The sequence below is a fragment of the Vidua chalybeata genome, chromosome 4 (genome assembly GCF_026979565.1).
Source record: "Vidua chalybeata isolate OUT-0048 chromosome 4, bVidCha1 merged haplotype, whole genome shotgun sequence".
In the NCBI taxonomy this organism is placed as follows: Eukaryota; Metazoa; Chordata; class Aves; order Passeriformes; family Viduidae; genus Vidua; species Vidua chalybeata.
Genome location: NC_071533.1, coordinates 24,998,318 through 25,016,701, shown reverse-complemented (window position 1 = coordinate 25,016,701; position 18,384 = coordinate 24,998,318). Strand labels below are relative to the sequence as shown.

The 18,384-nt window shown below is 46.4% G+C and overlaps 1 protein-coding gene across 1 annotated transcript; it reads right to left on the bottom strand.

The window, feature by feature from the left end:
• Nucleotides 1-11,111: 11,111 nt before the first annotated feature.
• Nucleotides 11,112-15,110, bottom strand: LOC128787435 (uncharacterized). Its single transcript, XM_053941570.1, has 6 exons — nt 15,024-15,110; nt 14,655-14,809; nt 14,039-14,180; nt 12,964-13,253; nt 12,100-12,194; nt 11,112-11,695 (listed from the first exon to the last, which is right to left on the bottom strand). Exons 2-6 carry the CDS (start codon nt 14,661-14,663, stop codon nt 11,338-11,340), a joined length of 894 nt encoding a protein of 297 aa, XP_053797545.1. The 5' UTR covers nt 14,664-14,809; nt 15,024-15,110; the 3' UTR covers nt 11,112-11,337.
• Between the last annotated feature and the right edge of the window lie 3,274 nt (nt 15,111-18,384).

Here is an 18,384-nt window from a genome sequence, read left to right as displayed (position 1 = left end):
TCTGCTGCGCAGCAGAGAATCCGTCAACTGGCTCAACAGACTCCGTGCCAACAGAACCTTGGGAGCAGGAGTGCCCCTGGCAACCGGTGGCAACATTCCATGCCCAGGTAACTGCTGTCCGCTGTGCTCAGCCATGGAGCTCCAGAAGGCCATGGAGGCACCTCAACAATCACCTGCTGCTGCTGCTGCCACCCAGCAGGCCAGGGTGCTCAGGGCCCTGCCCAGCCCGGCCTGGAACGCTCCAGGCACAGGGCATCCACAGCTCCTCTGGGCAGCCTGTTCCAACGTCTCACCGCCCTCACAGCTCTTCCGAACATCTGATCCCAATCTCCCCCTCCTCGTCTAAAACCCTTCCCCTTCCCCCATCGCTCTCTGCCCCCTTTGGGCGCTGCAAGGCCGCAATGAGGCCTCCCCGCACCCTGCTCCTCCCCAGGCGGGAGAGCCCCGGCTCTCCCAGCCTGGCTGCAGGGGACAGGTGCTCCAGGCCTCCACGCATCCATCCCCACGGCCTCCTCCGGCCCTGCTCCACAGGCACATCCTGCTGCTGCTGGGCACAGCTGGGCACAGCTCCGCACGTGGGGCCTCACGGGGCAGAGCGGGGGGGGCACAGCTGCACCTCCCGCCGCCCTCAGCCCGAGGAACCCGAGCATCACTGGAGCCTTTCTGTGGCTAAAGAAACCCCACCAGGCCACACCTCCCCAAATCAGAAAGACATTTAAACCCTTCCTTAACCCTCCTCCTCCAGGTTTATTAGTCTGTCGCTGTTTTAACTTTAACCCTAGTAAATAGCAATTAAAATAAACTCAGAAGATTTTGGGGTTTTTTTTCCAAACTGTTGAAAGTCTAACAGTTCAGATCATTATTTCAAGTCTCTGAGGTCTTGACATTTTCCAGTGTTCCGCTATTCCTCTGACAGCATTTCCCAACAGGGCTGAGGAGTTTTGCTCTGCTCCCGGGGACAGCACCTTCCTCCCGAGGCCCTGCTCTGCTATGGAAGGTGAAACAGCAGAAAAAGCAGAATTAATAATTGGTTTTCCTTCTTGACATGCTGCCACTGGACCTGTGGACTGGGCTGGAACTCTTGAGAGCAGCAGGGAACCCATCTTAGCCCTGCCACATGCAGGGATGCTCCTGAGAGCACCTGGTCCCATGGGGTGCTCTCTGGTGTGGGAAGAGGTGTGGAAATTCATCCAATGCTGAATCAGGATATTTTCAGCTCATGCTTTACACGAGGAAGATCATTTCTTACAACAAATTTTCAGTTATTACAGTTGTTGCCTTTAGGCAATTGGCAAGGTGTTGAGTGTTTAAGAATGGGTGGGGATGACTTTCCCAATATTTTGAGTCTTGTGTCTGGGAATTGAAGCAAAGTCTTGCTCTGGTCATCACATCCGCATTTCTCATTTCTCATATTCAGTGCTTTGAGACTGGTATGAGGTACTTAATTATTTATATATTAAATAGATATTTGGAATTGCTTTAGCATCTTAGCATTTTCATATGAAGTGTTAAATCTCCTTTAGTATTTTTTCTTATCTAAACCTCTGCCCTTTGGACCCAACATTTTTGGAAAGCAAAAGTGTTTAAAGTGAGATGAAGTGGATTTACAGGAGTCTGAAACATCCCATGTGGTAAAGCAGAGAGCCTGTCCACTCGTGCTCCAGGTGCAGCTGAGGTTGTCTACATGGACTCAGCACTACGCGTGTTTCGGGACAGTATTGGAGGGATTTTAGCAGAAATGTGTCATCATGGGTAAGGGACAGGAGAGCACTGAGGAAGAGGGGCAGATTTTCTTAAGTCAAACATTTGAAGGCTCTAAGGCTTGATCTCCCTAGTCCCTGGTGGACAGCAGCAGCAGCAGGGGCTGGCAGACCTTTACTGTAAGGCCCAATACTTTTTAATTAAAGCAGCCATTGAAAATATTCATCGCTTGGTGGTGAGAGGGAGATAAACTTCCTGCCCCTTCGCTGCACATCCCAGGGAAGCTGCAAAGGCCACATTCCTGTTTCATCCCTCCCACATCCCTCCTCTTTTGAAGCAAGGTGCAAGACCTTTGAAACACCCAATGCTTTTCCATTTCGGGAAGGAAGAAGTTTGCATATATTGACTTCCAAAAATAAAATCTAACGGCCTAAACTAAGCCCAGATTGAGCTGGCTTAATTATTAATTAATGAATAAAATCGGGTTTATTTTATTCTATTTAATTTTTAATATTTATTTTCATTTTATTTATAATATATTTTTGTTTATTATAAAAAATAAAATTAATAATTAATTAATACAAGTACTAAACACCTGGAGTTAGAGCACTGCTGTTTTCACATTATTAGCTATGGTTTGCCAGGAAGTTTTGGAGAGAGAAGGAGATTGAGGAGAAGACACCTCAGGGAGTGAGAAACCCAGGGTTCGCTGTGCAGGGGTTGTCAGCTCTGTACTCTCCCAAATCAGGGCTACCCTGAGGATCCCAGCAAGGGCCGTGCAGTAATTTAGGAAGGGTGAATATAGTGTAGGATGTTGTACACCAAAGCACTGCAGGGCAATCACTGATGACAAAAAAACCTACAATGACACGAGAAAACCCACTTTCCGCCCCAGCTGGATCAGTGCTGCCTCTCTCTCTCCAACTCACTGTCTTTAATGACCAAAATTATTTTCATCTGAGGGTAGACAAACAACTGGATTCCACAAGCAACCAGCTCAGTCCTTCAGCCCCATGACCTTGGCCGTGGTTGCCCACAGGGGTCCTGCCCATGGGCAAGTTGGTTTCGCTACCGGGCAACCCAAGCAAAAAAAGGGCTGCATCGTCCTCACAGGCTGCCAAGGACATGTTATTGGCGGGGGGGCAGCCAGACACCCAGCTTCCCACACAACTTGCCACAGGGACAGGTCTGCAATCCCTAGAGCAATCCTGCTAGACCACTCTCTCTAAACCCTAGACCGGTCTCTCTAAATCCGCCACAGGGGTGTGGCAAAATAGTCAAGGATTGCCAAAAGAAGCCCCAAAAAGGTGATAGTCTTGACAAATGATCATTTGTACCAGTCTCACTGAGGATTGCATTTCACTTCATGTGTCAAAATGTGCTTTGCTTGACTCTAGCAATGGTTGTGATTTCAGAGTATGTTTCCTCCAAGACTGTTTAAAGTAAAAACATTTTTTACCCTCCCTGATGGTGGGCAGTAGGGGGTGGCTTGTTCGGCAGAACAAATATGTCTCTGATTCCCTTCTCTCATTTTTTTTTCTAATTCTCCACAGAGGTTTGAAATTCCTCCACAGAGTCTACATGGTCTTGAAAGCTGAGCAAGATTTGTGTCTTGCTCTGAATCTGAGACATCTATGAGTGTGCTTGCAGGGAAATGTGCATATAGGGCTTTTCAGGAAGTAACCAAATGGGGAATGTTTTTCCATATATAGGCTATGTTGCTTGTTCATACCCCAGACCTAACACTAGGAAAACGCATCTTCATAAATTGCTTTCTTGTGAAGGCAGGTGCTTTATATCATATAGTGTTTTATACAGTGTTAGGCAAAAATTATCTTTAAGAATTGGGTCACTATGGTAACCACATCTTATCTCAAAATCAAATAGCTGTTGTGGCTGCAATTAAACAGTATATTCTTTCTACCAAGAATTATTCTGAATTATAATTCACTTTTTGTCCTAAGCTGGAATTATTTTATTGCCCCCAAAGGCATCAGCATTTGATCTAACTCAGCAGTTCAAAACTTCACAGAGAGAGACTATTGCCTGTCAGAAAGCATGGTCAATGACTTCAATCGCTTAAATACTCCAAGAGACTCTACAAAACATCAGTAATAATTTTTGGGGAAGGCAGAAGACAAACAAGGTGTCCTGAAACTTGTGTTCCATTGCAGCTAGCCACATGTCCTGAGCCCAGTGGTGCACAAGAGGGCCAGGTTTGCTGCTGTACACAGGGAGCGGGCAGGCCACAAATTCAGATTCTCCTTGGGCTTAAGCAAAATCTTTATTTTAAAACAAGCAAAAAAAAAGATTGAAAAAAGAAGAAAACATCTCAGCTTTTCTTCCTTGGGCACTTCTGCCTATCACTTCTGTTCTCGGGATCAAGGACGTGCATGGAAACCTTGGCAGACTAGTGGGACACAGTAAACATCACTCACAGGTCAGTCACTGTGACTGCCTTTAAGACCATAACATAAGCAACGGCAGCACAATGCCCCACGTGGGCCCAATCAAGGCAGTGGCAAAGCTGGTTTCCAAATAAAGAGGAAACAAACCCAGCCTTGTGATCAGGTGAGCTGCACCAGCAGGCTCCGATGGGAGCCGTCCTCAGGTGGCTTCAGGGAGGAGCAAAACCCCCAGTGCTAATATGAACTACTTCTAAGGGAGTAGCAGAGCTTGGGAAGTGCCAGTCTTGCTTAGCCCTGCAGGTGGTTAAAGACTTGTGCCTTCAGCACAAGTATTCTCCCGAATATATGGACAGGTACATGGGGCATTCACATTCTCTGGACAGAGAGACATAATTCTGTCTCTCAGGAGAAGCCCAGAGAGAAGAAGAGAAAACAGTCTTTATCTCTGCTCTTTTGTTTTCCCCATGTGGAATTTGGTGTGGAGATTGTTTACCTGAAGTGATTGCTTGATTGGATTCTGGTGACGGTTGTTTGGGTTCAATGACCAATTGGATCCAGCTGTGTCTCGGACTCTCCGCAGGCAGTCACGAGTTGTTAGTTGATAGATAGGTAAGAAGGATGTATGTAGAATAGGATAGTCTCTCTTTAAATAGTATATGATATGTAATATGGTTTAGTTTTAATAAAGCTATCCTTCAGCCTTCTGACCTGGAGCCAGACATCATCATTTCTTCCCCGTTGGGGTTGCCTTTTTTACTATAGGTACATGCCATTGGCACATCCCACGTAACTCCCTGTGATGGATGGGGCCACACTTGCTGCCAGCCCATGACAGCACCCTGGGTCTAGGAGCTGCTGCTAGCTCCCTGTCCCTTCTGGAGACAACTTGCTTTTGCAGTGGGAAAGGTAAATGGTGATGGTGATGATGGTGATGCTCATGGCAGTTGCTTTGTTTCTTCACCTGACTACTTACTTCTGTCTCCTGTTTTGCAGGCTAAGTGTTGAACACAGCAGTCTACACATCTATATTCTTGTGACTGCCCTTAAGCTTACAGGCTTTTTAGAAGGGTGAAGAGCTTCAGAGAAGCTGGCGGTGCTCCTGTCATCAGCTGGCAGTCATCAATGGAATGCTTTAACCGCAACATAATGGAGCATCTTGGACCATAAACAAGCTGTCTGGATACCTACAAGTTATTCTCAAAAACTCTTTTCTTTGCATCTGTGAACAACCTACTGTTACATCAATCTTCAGAGCACCGAAATCATGACATTTTCACCAAAACACCCACCAGAGTCTGCCCTGAGAAATGCAAGGCCTTGCCCCACAAGGAAGGCCTGTTTCTTTTTCCCCGTACAACACACGCTGGCCACAAGAACTACCAAGCTTATGGCTTTAGCACATTGCCCCCAAATCAATGACTACAGGGAGATGAAAAGAATGAGCTTCTGAGTGCTCCAACAAAGAGCCTTATTTCCACCTGTTCAACATCTCTGTCTATCAGCGCAGTGCAGACAGAAGAGCAGACACAGTATGTTAAAATCAATCAAAACTTTATTTAAATTGAATTCAGCAAAAATGAAACTATATACAGGAAGAACTATATACGTAAAGAAACAGGTCTCTACACCGCCTGTTGTCCAAGATCCATCTCAGTCTGTCCTGAGAAGCAGAAGCACTCATAAATAAATGTGATGGTACAGCTCTGGATCGAGGTACATTCTGCAGACTGGGCACATGTGAGAAGCCTCAAGGGCAATAGGGAGGCATCTACTGCAGAAGACATGGCCACACAGGGCTGCCACAAGCTGTCGTCCACGTCGCACAAACTGGAAGAAAGGAAACCACAACACGCATTGGAAGGAAAGAATTTGAGTTTGCTGCTCAATTGGCACCAGGCAAATGAGACTCAGAGCATCTCTGAATCAGTTAGAATAATGAGGGACCCACAGATCTGCCAGTGCCATCTTGGCAAGGGCTTCTCCCTCTACATTCACCTACATTCCCTCTACATTGATGACTTGTGGAGCTTCACAGCAAGGGCTGTGCTTCCAGCCAGCTGCCCACAGCATCCCACATCATCCAACTGATTTGCGCAGCTCCCCTTCTGGCTTTCTCCTCCCACAAAGCAGAAAGGACAACAACAGGTGGATCCTTACCTCTGCGTAATATTCCATGCAAATTGGACATCTAATGACAACTCCTTGCTGTGCACTAGAGGAAACAGAACCAGAGAGAACATGCAGCTGTTAATATAACCACACTTCAGTGGTTATTGATACATAAAGTCTCACATTTTCATACAACTGCACTGACTAGCCATGACACATTTCCTTTGAAGAGCCCTGCTGTCTCCAAGTCTCTGTCTGCTGCATTTGATGAGGACTTGGGGTCTCCCTGCCCTGAGGGAAAGGGTGTCCTGGTTTTCACTAGGAGAAAGGTGCAGTCAGTCACCCTGCTCTGGGATTTGAAGTAACAGCAGTCTCTAGCACTGGCCAGTTTGTGTATGGCAACCTCGACTTCCAGCAGGTCATCAGTAACAGCTTTGTAACTACAGCATCCTGCTGTCCTCTGCTGTCCTATTTTCACCCCAGAATATTCATTCCAGGACCCCGTTTTAAACTACAGAGTAACACAGCTCTGGCGAGATCCAGCCCTGGGAAGGAGCCTTTGGTCAATTTTAAATGCTGCAGCACTGAGCTCTTTCAGCCTCAACTAAACAGAGCAGTTACATTCAGTAACTGAGAAGCTTGAGACTGGAGGAACAAAGCATTTCTTTTTTGTGTTAACCAAGGGTAGGGATTTGTTCACCTACAGACTTAACAACCAAAACTTAAACATCGACAAGTTCATTGCCAAAATGCATGATGGTTTAGAATAGTAGAACCCCTTTAGGTGGCATATTTAAGACCTGACACCTAAAAGTTCCATACTCAAGTTGTCTCCTACGTTGCCTTTCCAAAAGGCTCAAAGCACACCAGCTTTATTAAAACCTGTGTCTTTCCCCCCACCCCGAAAAAACACTTTAGAAAACCTTATACCATAATTCTCATGTTCTTCCCTAGTGACACAGACACCTGGTTTAATTTAATCAGTCTAATGAACTGCATCTTATCCTGATGGAGTGCTCCTAGAGCAGGACTTTCCTGTTCCTCTGCAGAATGGGGATTTTACTGTGCAGGCATCCAGCTTGAACTGCAAGATCTCCATCACAGAAGCAAGCAAATCAGGGCTTGTGACATCCAGCAGTGGCCATAAAAGCATGACCTCCACAACTGCCTGTGTGCAAAAAAATCTACCTTGGGAAGAAGGGCTCCAGCTCCAGGAGAAAGGCAACCAGCTGGCACCGTTCCAGCAGGGAATTTTTGTTAGAATTTGCCCAGCTGCTGCCTGCTGGCCCCGTGATGCCAAGGCCCGTTGATTACAATGGAAGCATTTCCATGTCCAACATCACTACTAGAGCTTGTCAAAAAAAGCAAAGGCAATACTGAGCTATGGCCTGGGACCAATCCCCTTTCCTTGCCATACCCCCACACTCATCTCTAAGGCTCTGTGCAAAGATGTACATCTGCTTTGGGCTGCTTTTTTCTCCCAAAATGCAAATGGTATCATTTGATCATCCTGCAACATGGGAGAAGGAGGGAAGTACATGGAGTATGGGAAGGCCTCAAAGATAACCCAGGCATTCCTGTCTAACTTAGTCCTACACAGAAAAGAAAGAAAGGCACAGAATTCTGTGTTTGGTGGGGCACGAGCCATACGTACTCTGAACTTTCAGTGTCCTCCTCCTCTGCTCCCTGTTCTGCAGGGGCTAAGTCAGCCACAGGTACATCATTAGCTCCTGCTCCATTACCAGAGCCAGCCACCTGTTCCTGGCTGTTCAGTGTAACATTTCTCCTTTCCTGTCCATGCACTGTAAGTTAATTTTCAGAAGTTAGACCTATTATTCTCTCTCTCCCTGGTGCTACCCTTGAAATTAGTTATATAAATAGTCAGTAATGGTTCCTATTTTAAATGGACTCTGTTCAGCTTGGTTAAAAACAATCCTAAACAAACTACTTTCCCAAATAGTAAGGCTGGACCCTTCCAGACATTGTGACTATTCTGCTACAGACCAGCACACTTGGTCTATTAAAGCACAGTCCTTTGTCTTTTGCTAAAGGCATTTTCAATCCCTGCTTCTTGAGTTTCTTGGAAAAAAAAACCAAAACAAAACCAAGCAAATGAACAAAAAACAAAGAACCCCAAAAACAACAGCTACGTTTAAGACAATTCCATTACCAACTGTAAAACATCCACTCACCTTCAAGAAGCTTCCATCGATGCACATGGGAAGGGAGAGAAAAGAAGATACAATGAGATTTGGTGAGCCCCCCCTGGTGCTGCACACAAACCCCAGCTCAGAAAGCAGTTACAGCAGAGGAGGTGAGGAAGGGTAGGGTATCACCCTCTAAGTTTGCTTAAGAGCATTCAAAGCAGTAGCCCAAAGAGCCGCTGCCTTGAAAAACAAAGAAGTGAGTGCTGCTGATTCTGCTCTCACTACTGCAACAGGGTAGAAACAGAGGCAGCTTAGGAACCCCCCTGAACACCCTCCTCCCCTGTTCCTGTTCCCTATTTGGATTTGACTTGGAGCTGTTTCTTTCCCTCTTTCTCCCTCAAAAGGGAACATTCAAATGTGATATTCAAAAACACTCAGTATAAGGTGAACCACTGCTGAAGAAAGGAAGCCACAACAGTAATTTGGGAGTAAAGAATTCCAGTTTGCTGCTCTATCGGCACCAGGAAAACGGGACTTGGGCTACGTGCAGTCTCTCACTCAGTGCTAGAACTGTAAGGAACAGACAGATCTGCCAGTGCCATCCTGGCAAGGGCTTCTCCCTCTGTGGACCCCACCAAGGAGGGACTTGGAGGGACGTGCAAGTCGGAGCTTCCCAGCAAGGGCTGTGCTTCCAGCCAGCTGCCCGTGGCACCCACCTAAAGCAACTGAGTTGTGCAGCTCCCCCTCTGTCCCCTCCCCTCCCACAAAGTAGAAATTATGAGAACATGTGGATTCCCACCTCTGAGTCCTCATCCTCACTAGCTGGAGGACTGGCAGGACCTGCTGGCTGTGCCCTAGAGGGAAAAGAACCAGAAAGAACATGCAGCCATTAGTTCCACTGTCCATCAAGGGTTATTGATACATAAACTGTAAGAGATTGAAACATCCCCCATTCTGATTTAGCAACATCCCAGCCCAGTAACACAATCATTCCAAAAGCTTTTATGTACTGCAGTGCAACTCAGGCCATTTTCTGAGAAGTATTCAGGGTTGCTGAAGAGAGAAGTAAGGTTTCTTCTTGACTTTGGTGTTTGCTTTTCTCCAGTTAGTTGCTTCTCTTCCGGACAGGCCACTATATGCCAAGTCAGATTTTTTCACACAGAATCAAGTAGACCCCAAAAGCTTGGGAAAACTGTTTCTACTGTATGGTTGAAATTAGACTTTGAAGAGATATTTTCTCTTACGTACTCATCATTATCTCTTTGTTCCTCTTCATTGTTCCCCATCGCTAGCACTGCTCTGATGAAATGTAGCTGTTGCTGCAAATACCACCACTGTTGCAACGGAGTAGAAATGGAGGCAATTTAGGATCCAGCTGAACACCCTCCTCCATGCTCCCCTGTCTCAGTTCCCTAACTGGACTTGGGCTGGAGGTGTGGGTCCTTACCCCTGGGTAAAAATACACCGGAAACAGAGCAACGTATACACCGTCTGGCCATCTGCTAAAGAGAACAGAACCAGAAGTACACACAGCATTAACTTCACTGGGCACCAAGGACTGCTGAAACAGAAACTGTCAGAAATCAAAACATTCCCTATTCTGATTTAGCAACATCCCAGCCCAACAACACAATCATTCCCAGAGCATTTATGTACTGCAAGCATTTCAGTATACCTCAAGCCTTATTTAAGAAACATTTAATAATGTCTTCATGCACAAAGGAGAATGGCTTCTACTGGATTTTGCTGCTTGTTTTTTCCATTACTTCTCTTCAGGACACCGTATTCCTGGTCCGATGTTTTGCCACAGAATCAAGCAGAACCCAAAAGCTTAGTGAAAAATTGGCTTTACCATGTATCAGAAATTAGAGAAACAACTTCTCTCTCCCATACCCTTGATTATCTCTTGGTTCCTCTTCAGTATCCCTTGCAGGTAGCTCAGCTGAATTCTCTGCTGTTCTGAAAAAATGTGGGGGCTCCCAGTCCTGCAGCAAGATAGAAACCACCTGAACACCTTGCTCCCTGCTCCCTTATTTCAGTTCCCTAATTCAATTTGGCCTGGAGCTGTTTTTTTCCCTTGTTCGCCCCCAGAAGAGCAAATTCTGCTGACACAGCCCTAAACACTTCATGCTGGATGAATAAATCAACATGTGGATCCTCACCTCTGAGGCCTCATTCTCCTCAGCCAGAGGACTAGCAGGACCTGCTGGCCATGCACTAGAGAGAACAGAACCAGAAAGAACATGCAGCCATTAATTTCACTGTGAACCAAGAGTTACCAGTACACAAACTGTCAGTTATTGAAACATTCCATATCCTGATTTTGCAATATCCCATCCCAGCAACACAATCATTCCAAGAACTTTTATGTACTGCAAGAATTTCAGCATGTGAGAAGTCATTTGCCTAAATGGCTTTATGAACAGAGAGGAAAGGTTTCTGCTGGATTTTGCAGGTTGGGTTTTTTTTCTTTTTTTTTTTTTTTTTTCTTTTCATTATTACCTTTCCAGACAGACCACTTTATTCCAGGTCTGAACTGCTTTGCACAGAATCAACAAGAACACAAAAGCTTGGCAAAAAAAATCAGTTTTACCATATATCAGAAATTAGAGTTTAGAGAGACACTTTCTCTCTTGCATACCCATCAACCTCTCTTGGTTCCTCTTCATCATCACTTGCCAGTAGATCAGCTGAATTCCCTGATGCACTGGAAACATGTGGGTGCTGCTGGTTCTGCTCTCTGTCCTGCAGTGGGGTAGAAATGGAGACAAATTAGGAACCACCTGAATACCTTCCTCCCCTGTTTCAGCTCCCTAACTGGATCTGGGCCTAGAGCTGTTTCTTTCCCTCTTTCTCCCTCAAAAGGGAACATTCAAATGTGATATCCATAAACACTCAGTACAAGGTGAACCACTGCTGAAGAAAGGAAGCCACAACAGAAATTTGGGAGTAAAGAATTCCAGTTTGCTGCTCTATCGGCACCAGGAAAACGGGACTTGGGCTATGTGCAGTCTGTCACTCAGTGCTAGAACTGTAAGGAACAGACAGATCTGCCAGTGCCATCCTGGCAAGGGCTTCTCCCTCTGTGGACACCAGCAAGAGGGGACTTGGAGGAATGGGCAAGTTGGAGCTTCCCAGCAAGGGCTGTGCTTCCAGCCAGCTGCCCGTGGCACCCACCTAAAACAACTGAGTTGTGCAGCTCCCCTTTTGTCCCTTTCCCTCCCAAAAACCAGAAAGGACAAGGACATGTGGATCCTCACCTCTGAGTCCTCATCTGACCAATATGGAAGATCGAAATCAAATAGCAGCCAATCACTAGAGAGAGCGGAACTAGAAGAACATGCAGCCATTTAAACATGGAGCCATTTATTTCCTGGGCACCAAGGGTTGCCACTAAAGAAAATGTTGGTACTTAAAACATCCCCTGTTTTGATTTAGCAATATCTCAGCCCAGCAATACAATCATTCCCACAGCTTTTACATACTGCAAGCATTCCAAGCCATACTGAAGAAACATTCAGTAATGGCTTCATGCACAGAGAAGAATGGTCTCTACTGGATTTTTTTGTTTCTTTTGTTGGGTTTTTTAAAACTGCTTCTCTTTCCATCAGGCCACTCTATTCCAATTCTGAAGTTTTGGCACAGAATCCAGCAGAACCCAGAAGCTTGGCAAAACCTCCTTCTGCTGTGTATCAGAAATTGGATTTTAGAGAGTCAAGTTATCTGTCACATACCCATCAATGTCTCTTGGTTCTTCTTCATCATCCCTTGCCAGTGGCTCGGCTGATGCTCTGGAAAGATGCAGCTGCTGCTGGCTCTGCTCCCTGTCCTGCAATGGGGTAGACATGGAGGCACTTAGGAACCACCTGAACACTCTACTCCCTGCTCCCCCATTGCAGTTTCCTAATTGCATTTAGGCCTGGAGCTGTTTCTTTCCCTCTCTTACCCTCCAAAGTGGCAAATGCGCTGTGGTATCCAAAAATATGTTGTATTAGATTAACAGTTGCTAATGAAAGAACCCCAAACCCAAACCCACTCTTGCTTTTGGTGGAACTGGAGCTGGGTCATGCAGGTTCTGTTGTAAAGTTTGAGGCCTTTCCTTTGCAAAGGCTCAGGAATAACGCTGTCAGGGGGTACCCTTGATGTTATGCCTGTTGCATATTCTGCTTTGCATGGCAGCAGCGACACCCCAGAACTGATGGAATAAACTACACTGTGGGCTGGATCAAGGGCTATTCTTTCAAACAGCAGGGGAAATGAAAAGAAAAAAAGTGACATTTTTAAAGACTACTTGGAGTAATAAAAATACATCTAGTTTGTACCCCAGCCAGCTGCAGTTGCGCTTGGCACCTCAGTGATAAGAGCACCTTAAACTGATGTTGCAGCAAAAACACCTCTTATTTGGGAAGTCAAAGACTTCCTGTCCTCCCCCTTCCTTTTTCTTTAAATCACGGAAGCAACAAGCTCTTTTAGATTATTCTTCCACTCTCTACAAGTGATACTCAAAGAGATAGTTAGATGCCAGAAGACAGGCCCAGGAGCTCAAGAGAAACTAATTTGAATGCAAGATGGAGAGGAGTGTGCCATTCACTACTTACCATAGGAGACTCATCGTCACTGATAATGATGACTTCAGGCTCCAAAGATTCACCTGTGAGATCTACGACGTCTTCGCCTGTGAGATCTATGACTTCTTCACCTGTGAGATCTATGACTTCTTCACCTTGGAGATCTACGGTGTCTTCGCCTGTGAGATCTATGACTTCTTCTTCACCTGTGAGATCTATGACGTCTTCACCTGTGAGATCTATGACATCTTCAACTCTGAGCTCTATGACATCTTCGCCTGTGAGATCTATGGTGTCTTCACCTGTGAGATCTATGACTTCTTCACCAGTTGAAAAAGATAACATTAGAATCAAATCAGAGATTGCAGAGGAATGAAATGGGTTGCCAGTGTGGAATAGGCTGAGGTTGGATTTACTGTGCTTTAGGTCTTTTTTTTTTCAGGAATGTGTCCAACATTTCACTCAAGCTTTGCCCTCAACAGTCCACAGGGAGCATTGCCAGCCCTGTCCCTCTGAAGGGACAGCACAAGAAGAAGAGCAGCTGAGCTCCTCACAGGTTCTGTTCAATGACAACAGCTTATGGGAGGTTCACATCAACAGATGATTCATTTCATATAGGGGAATGTTTAGCACACAGTGGGAAAAAAAGTCCCACCAAAACTGTAATCATAAAGGGGATCCTAATTTTAAAGTATCATGCTGTACATGTTCCCCTGAAGGATGGGCCACAGCTAATGACAAAGTTTCCTTATCTTCATCCAGCTTGGGAGATCCCAAACTCAGCTTGCCACCCTCCACTGTGGAAGATGCAGTGACTGCCAACTCATCAGAACACGCATTCAGGTCTTTGAGCAGCACTTGAGGACCTTCCCTACACAGCTCCTCTCTCACTGGCCGCCAATAACAGCAGCAATAAGGAGCAGCAGCAATACTGATCTCAGTAACAAACCAAAACAGTTGTCTGAAGGCTCGCTGTTTAGGGATGCCATTCCAGGTGCTTCCTCAATCCCAAGGTTTCCCTTCCTCCCCAGGAAAGGGCCTAGAAACTGGCAAAAGCACATGGCCAGATGGTCTTCAACCCTCCAGAAGCAGTCTCTGTTCTTACCAGGCTCAAAAGCGGGTGTAGCACTTTCCTCAAGGTCTCTTGGCTCTGTCTGCGAAGTCCCACCTGCGCTGGAGGGCAGCAGCCTGCTCCGTTTCCGAGCTGGTCTGGAATCAATTGCTCCTCCGGGGCGCTTTCGCTGACGCTGAGAGGGAACAAAGCCTTAGCATTTTCTGTGCCACTGATATGAACATGGCCCTCGGTTTTTGCAACACCAATGACAGCACACAAGGATACAGAAAACTCTCCTGCAAAGGCTGGAATGCACACCAAATGCTGCTATGGGCCATTCCCACCTGAGCACATCACATCAGGGAAAAGACGGCACCCCTGATCTCCGACAAGCTGCCTCCCCGAGAAAGGTCCTGTCCCAATGGCTTGAAAATGAGGAGACCAGTTCCCAATTCCAGCAGGCTGCTGCTCACACCGTAAGCATTTCTGCACTACTGCTAACACCCACAGAGATTCAAAACCTTCACAATTCCAGAACATCAAGTTCCATGAAGTTTTCAAAGGCTTCTGTTCCTCTACATTTGCTACAAACGCGTGAAATGCTTTCTAGAAGTACCCTGGAAATTGTTTCAAGAATCAGATTTGCATTGAGTAGCAAAGTACTTACTGAGCTCATGGTGTTTTGTGATCAAAAACCACCGTCAAAGTAAGTGGGACAAACTCCAAAAAAAAAGGAATGTCAGGGATGTGATCAATCCCTTTGGTTCCTTTGGGCAGCCCACTGCCAATTTTTCGGAGTGACAGAAAACTGCTCTTCCAAACCTATCAGGAAAGTAGAGGAGAGATTATGCATTTGGATTGCCAGTTTTCTTGAACACCCCCATGCTCCAAGCCTCCCATTCCCGAGTCCCCATGTCTCGTGCAAAGCTAGAGGCAAAGTCTGTGACTCTGGGACTTGAGCCCACCTGCAGCCCATCCTGCAGCCCAGCCCAGCCCCACAGCATCAGAAGCCTTTGCAAGAATGGTCTGCACTCACCCGTACGGTCAGTCCAGAGTTTGGCTCGCAAATGTCAGCAAATGGCTCTCTATTCCCTCCCGGGATGGAGAAGACGGATGCTCCGCGTCTGCTGCGCAGCAGAGAATCCGTCAACTGGCTCAACAGACTCCGTGCCAACAGAACCTTGGGAGCAGGAGTGCCCCTGGCAACCGGTGGCAACATTCCATGCCCAGGTAACTGCTGTCCGCTGTGCTCAGCCATGGAGCTCCAGAAGGCCATGGAGGCACCTCAACAATCACCTGCTGCTGCTGCTGCCACCCAGCAGGCCAGGGTGCTCAGGGCCCTGCCCAGCCCGGCCTGGAACGCTCCAGGCACAGGGCATCCACAGCTCCTCTGGGCAGCCTGTTCCAACGTCTCACCGCCCTCACAGCTCTTCCGAACATCTGATCCCAATCTCCCCCTCCTCGTCTAAAACCCTTCCCCTTCCCCCATCGCTCTCTGCCCCCTTTGGGCGCTGCAAGGCCGCAATGAGGCCTCCCCGCACCCTGCTCCTCCCCAGGCGGGAGAGCCCCGGCTCTCCCAGCCTGGCTGCAGGGGACAGGTGCTCCAGGCCTCCACGCATCCATCCCCACGGCCTCCTCCGGCCCTGCTCCACAGGCACATCCTGCTGCTGCTGGGCACAGCTGGGCACAGCTCCGCACGTGGGGCCTCACGGGGCAGAGCGGGGGGGGCACAGCTGCACCTCCCGCCGCCCTCAGCCCGAGGAACCCGAGCATCACTGGAGCCTTTCTGTGGCTAAAGAAACCCCACCAGGCCACACCTCCCCAAATCAGAAAGACATTTAAACCCTTCCTTAACCCTCCTCCTCCAGGTTTATTAGTCTGTCGCTGTTTTAACTCTTATTTGAGTGTTTGAACTTTAACCCTAGTAAACAGCAATTGAAACAAAATCAAAGTTTTTTGGGTTTTTTTCCAAACTGTTGATAGTCTAACAGTTCAGATCATTATTTCAAGTCTCTGAAGTCTTGACATTTTCAGGTGTTCAGCTGCTCCTCTACCAGAGTTGCCCAACAGGGCTGAGGAGTTTTGCTCTGCTCCCGGGGACAGCACTTTCCTCCCGAGGCCCTGCTCTGCTATGGAAGGTGACACAGCAGAAAAAGCAGAAGTAGTATTCAGTTTTCCTTCTAGCCACTCTGCCACAGGACCTGTGTTCAGAAGGATGGGCTGTGGCTCCTGAGAGCAGCAGGGAACCCATCTCAGCCCTGCCAGGTACAGGGCTGCTCCTCAGCCCCTGGTCCCCTTGGGTGCTCTGGGGTGTGGAGAGAATGGTGGAAATTGATCCAGTGCTGTGCAGAGCACCAGGATATGTTCAGCTCATGCTCTACATGAGGAGGCTCATTTCTTACAAAAGTTTCTCTGTTATTACAATTCAACCTTTTGGGTAATTGACAACATGCTGTGTGTTGAAGAATGGGTAGGGATGACTTTTCCATTTTTTGAAGAATCCCAAAGGAGATTTAACTCTTTATATAAAAACGCAAAGACACTAAAGCAATTCCAGATATACATTTAATATATGAGTAATTAAGCTTCTTGTAGGAATCCAAAAGCACTGATTATGAGAAATGAATGTTGCAAATATGCTGTCTTTCTGGTCTGGCTTTCAAAGCTCAAAAAACCCTCTTCTACTATACCTACAGATCAATAATGAAATGAGCCAAAAATGTGCTTTTCCTTCTGCTGACAACTATGCACCGCGACTGAAACCAATGCTTTAACTCTTCAGTTACTTTTTTGCTAATCAGTGCTTTCCTAGACCAATACTTTCTAAAAATTATATACATACATATACATATTGAATGGGTTAATTACTAACCCTATACCAAAATTTTAAAAGAAAATTGCCTCAGCTGATGGTGTTGAGCCATACTAGCATCTGTTTAAACCTCTTATAAAATCAGCTGAGTGCCATTTCATTGCAGGTTACTTAAATTTACTTGACCATAAATGGTTTCCTTAAATGCTCCTTTTAATGAGAATACCTGGCATTGCATGTCACCTAGGAATATAGCTTTTAGAAAGACATTTCTGCTTACTGTCGTTGCATCCACCAAGTAGCTAAAAGTCTAGCAGAAATGAGAAACAGAAAACATCAGTCTAAAATTCATGGCAAACCTGTAATTAAATAATTTTATTTGTGTCTGTTGAAGGATTATCTTTGAGTTTAATTTTGACAACTCAAGTAGGTTTTGTTAGAAATGAAAATCAGAAGATCACTTTATCAGGCTAATACTAATGTTCTTATTTTTTTATTAAGACCAAGCCACATAAAAATTAGGGGGTACAATGAACCTTGTTTATTACTACCTCTGCCTAAATACGGCAATATTAGGACATCATGAAATATGACTGAGGAAGCAGATAAAGAACACAATAAAGACAAAAATGTAAAACCAAAATTAAGGATTCATGTCAATACAGATGACCAACTTTTAACACACAGAGGACCTCTGTTCAGTTTGGTCATCTGAGTTTTCTGTATCATGGCACAATGAATTTACTGTTCCACTGTTTACCTGAGATCTGTCTTTGCCTCTGTCATGGTTTGACATGGAAGTGAATTTTCTTAGGAAGTTGGTAGTCAAACCAATCATTGCTTGGGCTTGGATGTTGGCATTTGGACTGACCACTAAAGGCATGGACACGCCTCTGAGAACACAGAGGGTTAAAAGCAAGAACTCCCAGGGGAACTCTCTTTGGTTCCAGTCAGAGTGCTGTGCAGACTCTCCCCTGCCCAGCCACAGGCTGCGTGGGGGAAGGGAAGCCATGCAGCCTGGTCAAGGTAGGCCAGGGGTGAAGGGTCTGGAACCGGGCCAGCTCCTGTGGACGGAAGGGTGGAGAAAATGGAGATGCTTTTGTTCCCCCACCACAGAGGGAAAGAGACAGAGGCACCTGGAATTTGCCAGCAGGGGAGAAGGAGAAGGGCAGGGGAGATGCCCAGGGCAGGGGAGATGGGAGTTGCCATTCTGGGCAGAGATTTCAGCCGTCCAGGGAGTCTGAACTTTTAACCCTTTCCTGGGAAATGAAGGCTTTGTAAAATATTACTCCTCCTTGATTTGAAGTAGAAGAGAGACAGTCTGGGATCCGAGATGTTGGAAGAGGAAAATTTTTTGGGCGGGAGGAGATGATGGAGTAGCTTTTGGCCAGACTTTTCTTGTTAGCCATAGATTGAACCAAATTCTCCTGCAACAGAGACTGCATTTTTAGGGGATGCCATGCTGAGCCAAGAGACCTGCTTCAGCGACTACCAGCACAGGAATGGAGAGAACAGAGAAAAGCTGAGAAGGGTGTGGTGATGCCCTCTGTCTTCAAGAAGAACATGATCCCTGTTCTTGGACCCT

Bases quoted from the DNA above. Each gene is read 5' to 3' on its own strand.
- LOC128787435 (XM_053941570.1), bottom strand. The intron at 12,195-12,963 runs GTAAGTAGTGAA...ACCCCATTGCAG, and splicing joins GTGACGATGAGTCTCCTATG to GACAGGGAGCAGAGCCAGCA. The intron at 11,696-12,099 runs GTATGTGACAGA...ATGTTCTTCTAG, and splicing joins GAACCAAGAGACATTGATGG to TTCCGCTCTCTCTAGTGATT.